Here is an 8691-nt window from a genome sequence, read left to right as displayed (position 1 = left end):
AGGTACATATTTTCTTTAGGTGCCCATTTGCTCGTGTTTTCTGGTTTGGTTCTCCGTTGCAATTAGATGTGGCCATGGTGGTGGGTGAGGATTTCTTGGAATGTTGGAAGTGGTTGTGTGCAAAATATGGCAAGGAGGGGGAGCCTAGTGACCTTATGCGGTGGGTGGTTTGTGGTCTATGGAGGATCTGGAAGTGTCGCAATAGCTAGGTGTTTGATAAGATTGAGGTAGAGCCTCTTGTCGCGATGCGATTACTTCAACAACAATGGGAAGAGATAGCGACGTGTGAGGGGGAATCACTGCAGCAGCCACCCCGTGGGCTGCAAGGTAGAAGGGAGAGTACTCAAGGGTTGATAAAGCCAACTTTTCGAACAATAAAAGTTAATTGTGATGGTGCATGGTGTAGTCGTACTAGTATGGGTGGCTTTGGGTGGGTTGCGAGGGATTTTGTGGGCATTTTCAAAGGTGCTGGAGGTGTGGGTAGAATCCTTTGTGTGTCGAGTATTATGACGGAAGCAGAAGCACTAAGGTTGGCTTTGGTGGCTTGTGTGGAAAGAGGCTTTGAGTCTGTTCAGGTGGAAACTGATTCACATGTTCTTGCCGACATGATTCATGGGAGTTTGCAATCGGAGGCAATTCTGGATGGTATTTGATGGGATATTAATCTTCTTAAGCAACAATTATGTGTTGTTGAGTTTTTATATGCTTCTCGTGCCTGTAATGAGGTTGCGTATCTTGTGGCATCTTATGTCATGCATGTGAGGGTTGTTCATTTATGGGATGGTTTTGAACTAGAATGGTTGTTTAACATTGTGACGTCTGATGTAAACATTTCGATTCGTATTTAATAATATTCAAATTTCGACCAAAAAAATTTAACAATCTCTAACAAGAATCCTATTTATAAACTAGAGTTTGATTTCAACTATGGACGATGATTTTTTTACATATGATCCTAAAAGATAATGAGCTCGTATTAATCTTTAGACTTTACCAAACGGATTTGGACCAGTCATGTTCTCTTGGGGGTGATCAAGAACTTATGACGGCCTATTTTTAGACCTGATATAAGTAGAGAATAAATATATATTTATCAATGTTTTAGTCTTAATCTTTAATGTCAAATATAAAAGGATCGACGAGTGATTATGCATTTCTTGATTATTTGACAATCAAAAGAACATTTTTGGTTTTTCTAAATTACTACATGCCATATAATATGTGAGTATATAGTAGTATATAGTAAATTAGAAGAGTGAATTAATTCAAACTATTAGATCAACTGAAGTCTTGTTGATCTAATTCTCTTTTAATTGATAATTACTGTCACATTAGAAAAACCTAATTCAAAAAGGTTTCTTATTGGTTTTATTGTTTAAACACTTCGAGTTTTTAATCACCTATGCATGATGGTTTATTTCCTTTTATACTAATCCTCATCGGTCGACTAATTTAGATAAAATCAAATCAGTCTCATCTAAATCTAGAGTGATTATCTAACTTAAATTCCAACTCTTCTATATGCATGCCTATATATACTTCCATACATTTCACAATCACTCACTTACAGCTTTCACTCGATCAAATCACTTACTCGATTACGTATTACATTTCTCACTTACGTTCGATTTTCGTTAACTGCATTAATGTGGTTCAAATTTACTTTTAAAAAAAATCGAACATAAAACCTCTCACATACTATACGCGAGTATATAGTAGTGTATGGTAGATGCCCACTTGTTTAGAGAGAAGCTGGTTGAATTATTTAGCAATCAAATTGAACATGATCGATCGAAACTACTGGGACCATCAGAGTGCACGCCCGGAAAGGGGAGAAAAACTACAAAATCCGCAGAAGATGATGTGCAACAAAAATGCAACCACATCAACTGCAAAATAGGGAATCAGAAAGGCGAAAAATCAACAACTTTTTAAAAATTGGGTCGAAATTCCCAACCGGATTCACTAACATGTTCACTTTTTTATACACATTTTTCTTTACCCCGACGACGCGCCCGAAGAAAAAGAAACTAAAACTCCCGCAAATCATCCGAAACCCATGAATCTTATAAGAAACTATATGTCAAAAAGCTAAAAAGAAAGAGGGTAAAAAGAGAGAAGAATAAAACTAATGGTGTCTGGTGTTGGAGCTACGGATCGTCACACCGTGCAAAAATTTTGTATATCCAAGGAAATTGAGCTTTCCGTCCGCGCTTCTGATCCAATCTCGGAGGATATTGTAGGCAGAAGGGCCGAGATTTAAATCCTGCAGAAACCGTTTCAGTTAAAATAAGAAATGCAGCAAAAATCTGCTGTAAAAGGAAAGGATACAAGATTTCCGAGAAAACGAGAGGAGCATAGTTGGTCATACTCTTGCCAGTTCTTCAATTGATATGACTCGGTTACCCTCCTGTTCAAAATGCTCAAAAGCGGTACAGGCTATCTGCTCCCACCCTTCAAGGGCCTCCAATTGATGGGTACTGATTGCGGCTGCACAAAATTCTTCGAAGTTCATTGTTCTATAAGCAAGCGGTTCCATCTGAAATCAATTTTAACAGGGAATTGAGAAAATGATAATTGCTGACCTCAAATACCATGGGATAAAAAAGGTTTAAGTGTCAGATAAATTATAGCTAAAGTTACGGTAGCCTGCACATGCTAGCAAACTTCAACTAACACAATCCAAAAGCAAGAGCAGAATATAAAATAAGCCTTACCGCATTTAGGATATCAACAACCTTTGACTCTTTCATCGCTTCAGTTGAATTTCTCTGTAGAGCCTGCAAAGTTTAATTTCCTCACCATAAGCCCCTCTTCAAAATATACATTGCCTGGAAACTATTAAAAGAATTAGTAGGAGATAACCATTTTGAAATTACGAAGAGAGACGCGCTCATCTTTATCTGGTTCCAAAAGCATGAATTGGGCTCTTAGATATATCAGCTCTTCCTCCGTCAAAGCTTTGGAAAGAGACTGCAATCACGTCATGAAAAAACAGAAACATATCTTTAATGTAGGATATATCAGGCTCCATGAAAAGTGAAAGAAATGGCAGATTATTGATCACACAGCATTAGACACAGGAAACAAGAGAAAAAAAGAGGAACAAATTATGTAATTTACTAGGATTTAGCTAAATGGAGAAATTGATATGAAATTAGAATGTCTCTATGAACCATCACACTGCCTATTTTGTAAAGGGTTCAAAAGAAAAGCTAAAGGTTTTACCTTTTCGTCTCACTTCCATTAGACATCAGAACCGAAAAGTGGAAACTGAGATAGTAATTTAATAATTTTCTTTCTCCACCAATTAACAAAACAAGGGTTGATTTTTCTGTTCACTTTGCCAATTAAGTTTCTTAAAAAGTAGATATTGATTACATAGAAGTATCTTCCCATGTAACAAAGATATCTCAATATTGACATTTTATAAGCATCATTTTCAAGGATGCCATAGGGTGAAGGTGATGATATATTATACAGTTGAAAATACATTCTTTGAGACCCAAAATGAAAAGGAAACAGTTTAATCATCAAGTAAAACCAAGAGATGAAGCTTTGACATTTAAGAGCAGACACGGCCAAGCTATATGTAACATGAATAATTCGGTGATATCGAAAATTTCTAAGAGTGAAAAAAGAAATGGGGTGAAGGTAGAAAGAGTCATATTTGGAAATGCTAACAATACCTTAAGTGCTGCACGTTTGAACGGCGTAGCATGGAGATATGATTTGACTAATTTATATATCAATATATCCAAAGGAAGAGGACGACTATCATCTCGCAACCATGGGTGAGCTGCAATTATGTGTCATTATTAGCTTTGAATAACAAATGGAAAATATCACTTATCATCACTATCAAATAACAATGCCAAATTGAAATAGTATTCAATTTAAAGTCACTTTTGCTTAAAAAGAATATTCGGTATCAAACTAACAATAATTGTAGTTATATTGCAGGATATGTATGGGATGAATCTATAACCACACTTTTTGAGAGAATGAACACATGTATTTCAGCATATGACACAATATAGATGGATGCAGTTCAAATATGATGGAGCAACCAAATAGAAACCTCCCACCCGCTACCCTGAAATCAATAAGTTATTTAGATTGTGGGAGAGAAACACAAAGACCACCCAAACAAGATTAAGAGCAAAGCATATCATTGAAAACTTTCCACCAATTTTTTATCTCCTGGGTAGTACTTTAGACAGCAATAGAAAGAAATTTGGCTTACATAAGGCTTGGACAGCAGTCATTCTTTTTCGGTAGTCCTTATTCAAAAGTCTTCTTACGAAGTCCTTGGCCTCTAGAGATATAGTAGGCCAGGGCAAATCATCGAAGCTAGGATCAGCTCTCAGCACTGCACGGAAAATTCCAGATTCGGTTCGTGCCCAGAAAGGTCGGCTTCCACATAGCAGGATATAGGTGATAACACCAATGCTCCATATATCTCCCTCAAGGCTATAAGATCTATGGAGGACTTCAGGCGCAACATAGTATGCACTTCCAACAATGTCATTAAGTCTTTCATCTGCACATAAACACATAAATGGATAAATAATGAAGATAAAGTTTCCTCCTTTAATTTAATAAGTACAAAGAAAGTAAGAATTAGATCTAGCAGTCAAAAGAGGGGAAACACACATTGCATATTGACATTGGTTAGTTGAAAAAGGACTGCATGTTTTCCACTACAGTTCTCATCGTACATGATTTCTTTTTTGGTGACTATGACCAAATTTAGTTTTTCTTGGAAAAATGATGAACAACTAAACGCTCTTTGTTTTCTTTTCCAAGAGGGGTTAGAAGATAATATATGTTGCACAGAATTATACTGGACTTGATACCACCGCATCCACAGATTTACCAGAATTAGATTGGACTTGTTGAAAACATTCAACAAGTTTCCTACAAATCCAAAAAATGGCAGACAAAAGAGAACACTTCTAAGAAAGAATTCATTTCATATCCGATACACAAATACAAAAACGTGTATTTATCTTCAATTTCAACCAAATTAACCTGGAGTTGATAAAAATCATCAAACTTATCAAAAGCATACCCAGATGCCAAGTCATTGTAAGGTGTTCCATTCAATTGAAACATCAAATAGTCAGGAAAATTGAATGTTGTCCGTTTCAAAAAGGAAAACAATAACTAAAACCAAGCGGTACTCTAACTGCAGCTCTAATATATTTACTAAAACAAGGATAATATCCAACTTTAACTAACAAGAGAGTAGGGATGATCATCAATAGATACCTGGTCTGATAAAATCAGAAAGACCAAAATCAATAAGCTTCATATCAGCATCTTCACTTCTAGAAGCGAAAAGGAAATTCTGTTAAACAGGAAAGAGAAAAAATATTTAGCACTATGTTTGGAGGTAGAAACAGATAAGAAGTCATAATTAACTTAAACACATAGGTTGACAATCAAAACCTCTGGTTTTAAGTCACGGTGCACAACGCCTTGAAGATGACAAAATGAAACAACACTTAAGATTTGCACCACTATGTGTTTTGCATCTTCCTCTGCATACTTTCCGCCTCTGCAGTTAAGGTGAGTTTGTCAACATACAATACACCTTTGGAATGAAATGAGTATTTCAATACTGGCAAAGAAATTACCTAGATAAAATTCTGTCAAGAAGTTCCCCCCCTTCACACAATCTGGTAAGAGAACACAAATCCACAGATGTCATACCAAAGGAGCATGAGACGTGGCATATGATGCCTCAACCAGAAAAGTTTATATACTTCGTCATTCAACAATCATGCATGCAACTGACCGTCAAAATAAAAAGGATGAACAGAAAACAAGGTATACATACTCCATGACAATGTAAACATTATTGGCGTCTTCACATGCATCATAAAATTTTACAAGATGCTTATGCCCAGATAGAGCTTTCAATATCTTCACCTCTCTACGAACATCTTCAATCGATATTGCTGTCGTCATCTGCCAAATGAATTTGGTAAGAAACAAATGCAAAGCATTTAAATGGGTGCCATTATTTATAATATCTCATGCCATTACAGCTACAGAAATTTGAGACCTAAGGGAAAAAGGAAATAGAATATGAGGAAGGATGGCACATGTCCAAATCATCGGAGCACAGGCGTTATCATAGTTGCTATGTACTCACACACTGATCGTAGACCAGATTCATTTCCAGCTATAAATTACGACTTCAGACAAGAAATCGTAACAGATCATAATGCTGTCCTAAAATTACCAAATTTGACATATGTGAGCAGATATCTGGCTGAATGAAAGGTCAATAAAATCTAGCTCCGAGGCAAGTTAAACACAAATAATTCAATTTGAAAAGTAAAATCAATTTACCTCATAACAAATGTAAAACCTACAATGTACCACGCTTCATTCAACACCTAGGTGAATGACATTGAGGAACAAACCAATGTGCATTTCCCTAGCTTTGGCAAGTCATTTCAGAAACTTTTAACAATTCTTATTCGTGTTTTACAAGAGAAATGAATTAAGATACGTGGAGAGTAAGAACTCGAGTAACGGTTACCAACAAACTTGTCGTGTACCCCTTTTGTGAACTCAGATAATCACGTATTCATTACAGAAAGAGAATTATCGTGCATTAACGCAACGAAGAGACAAGGACACGTACATCTCCCTTCTGCAGACATATAGCAACGTGTGCGCAGTGCAAGAAGCAACATAAGATTTAACGATCCCTGAGTTAAACACATCATTTTCATGCAGCATATCCCACATCATTGTGGGATACTGCGAACTAAACCACCGTATCTAGTTCATAAATTCTGCTTTACTATAACAATTTCCCTAAATGTGGTTTCTCTATCCACACCCATCCAATTTTTCTTCCCTAATTAAAAATCACTTGCCACCACCAATGCACGAACCCGAAACAGGAATCCCATAAGAGATGGCATCCAATCCCTCTACATTTCCCATAATGGTTTGGCGATAATCGCGTAACTTCGACATAAATGTGTTAACTTTAGTACCCGCTTCACTACATTTTCGATATAAACACAATCGAATTTCAAAAACAATCACTAAACAAGCAATTGAAAGGAATGCAGAATTGATATCAGAGCTCAATTGTACCTTGGCTTTCGAAATTATCTTAACAGCCACAGCCTGGTCCCTGAGCTCACCCTTCTTTCCCCTACCAGAGCAAGTATGACCAAAATGCCCTCGCCCCACCTCCTTCCCGAGCTCGTACTTAGCTCCGAAATTCTTCCCGTACCCGAAACTCTTGTCCAGCAACTGCTCCGACTCCGCCCCACCCTCCTCCGGAATCGGACTCTCCTTCGGCTTCCCAAAACGCTTCGCTAGCGACGCCTTTATGTGCTTCGCCGGAGAAGGAGGCGCGAACCTCCGCCTGAAAAACCTACCCGGAGTCGACGACCTCGCCGGAGACGGCGACACTCCATCGGGCAACGGGCTGGCCGATACACCGTGTGGGTAAGGGCTCGGCCACGGGCTAGGGTTCGACGACCTGGCCGGCGTGTTTTTTACGCTGACGGCCCCGTTCTGCCCGGCCTGAGACGGCGTCGTTTGAGGTTGGTGAACGGAGGTAGTGATTGTAGTTACGGTGGTGGCCTTGGGGTCATTTTCGGTGGTGGGAATGGTTTTGCCGTAGCACTGGCCCATCGTCGAAGCTCAGTCTCCGGCGGTGTATCGGATCACGAGCCCCGAGTCAAAGTCCGCACATCTGACGGCCCCTATGGAATCTGAGTCGTCCCCCTGCCGGCGAGAGACGACAAAATGGGAGAAATGAGAAATTTGAGATCTACGGCGAGAAAACGATAAACCAAGAGAATGAAAGAGAATTTGAGTCAGGGGAATGGGCGAGAGAGAGAGAGAGGGAGAGAGAGAGAAAGAGGGACTCGGACAGAATGAGTAAGGCGCTGTGCTGCTGGGACACCATGAGCCAAGTGACGAGGTATTATAAACTGCTCTACTCCTTCCTAGCAAACAAATGTTTGACAGATTCTGGGTCGTTGGATTTGATTAATCACAAGGATGGATGGTCTAAATCATGGTGTAGGACGGATTGTTTTCCTACATAAAACATTTTAGTAAGCGTTTTTCCTAGAAGCACGTTGAGAGTCAAAGTTATTTTCAGAAAAGTGCATGCATCAGAGTAGAAAAAAACCCCATTAAAACAAATTTGACTCGAATCATATCGAAATCAGCTCGAAAAAGTATCAAACCAATTATACTAATAAAACTTTAACGAAAAGTTCTCAGTACTATTCACTTTACGATAAAACTTTAACGAAAAATCATAGTTTTACTTTAAAAAATCAATCCTAATACTATTTACTTTACCCTTTATTTTATTTTTTCGTTAAAACTCAAAGTTTTCAAACATTTTTCATTAGTTTTCTTTTATACCAATCCATTTGGTAACCGAAATCAAAAAATTTGCAAAAGTTCAATACAAATATCGAGATCACAGGCCTATTAGTTTGGTCACACCCAACCAAACTGAATTTAAGAATATATATATATATATATATATATATATATATATAGTTTAAATTTAAATATATAATATAGGTTATAAATTATTATAGTCGTCGGATTGTTGAGATTTTTTTTTTTGGTCGAAGGATTGTTAAGATTTAATCTCAACCGTTGAACTCTTTTAGTCTCACCTTAGTT

At 37.8% G+C, this 8691-nt stretch overlaps 2 protein-coding genes across 2 annotated transcripts; one reads left to right on the top strand and one right to left on the bottom strand.

Moving 5' to 3' along the window:
* The first annotated feature begins 245 nt into the window (after nt 1-245).
* Nucleotides 246-653, top strand: LOC137719766 (uncharacterized). The gene has a single exon (XM_068458790.2). The coding sequence runs from the start codon at nt 246-248 to the stop codon at nt 651-653; it is 408 nt and encodes a 135-aa protein (XP_068314891.2).
* A 1258-nt stretch (nt 654-1911) lies between these two features.
* LOC137720272 (CDPK-related kinase 3) lies at nt 1912-8123 on the bottom strand. The gene is made up of 11 exons (XM_068459320.2): nt 7126-8123; nt 5846-5976; nt 5643-5684; nt 5455-5563; nt 5275-5353; nt 4247-4543; nt 3690-3799; nt 2866-2973; nt 2718-2780; nt 2372-2539; nt 1912-2266 (listed from the first exon to the last, which is right to left on the bottom strand). The coding sequence occupies exons 1-11, from the start codon at nt 7672-7674 to the stop codon at nt 2129-2131; spliced, it is 1794 nt and encodes a 597-aa protein (XP_068315421.2). The 5' UTR covers nt 7675-8123; the 3' UTR covers nt 1912-2128.
* Nucleotides 8124-8691: the final 568 nt, after the last annotated feature.

This window comes from Pyrus communis, chromosome 1, assembly GCF_041283825.1.
Source record: "Pyrus communis isolate YQ-2024b chromosome 1, ASM4128382v1, whole genome shotgun sequence".
Lineage (NCBI taxonomy): Eukaryota > Viridiplantae > Streptophyta > Magnoliopsida > Rosales > Rosaceae > Pyrus > Pyrus communis.
The sequence above is the reverse complement of the archived record's forward strand: the minus strand, read 5'-3'. Positions and strand labels throughout refer to the sequence as shown.

Coding starts and splice junctions, on each gene's coding strand:
- LOC137719766 (XM_068458790.2), top strand. CDS start 246: ATGCGATTACTTCAACAACAATGGGAAGAGATAGCGACGTGTGAGGGG.
- LOC137720272 (XM_068459320.2), bottom strand. CDS start 7,674: ATGGGCCAGTGCTACGGCAAAACCATTCCCACCACCGAAAATGACCCC. Junction 5,685..5,845: donor AATGTTTACATTGTCATGGA/GTATGTATACCT, acceptor TTCTCTTACCAG/ATTGTGTGAAGGGGGGGAAC. Junction 3,800..4,246: donor GACTGCTGTCCAAGCCTTAT/GTAAGCCAAATT, acceptor ACATAATTGCAG/CTCACCCATGGTTGCGAGAT.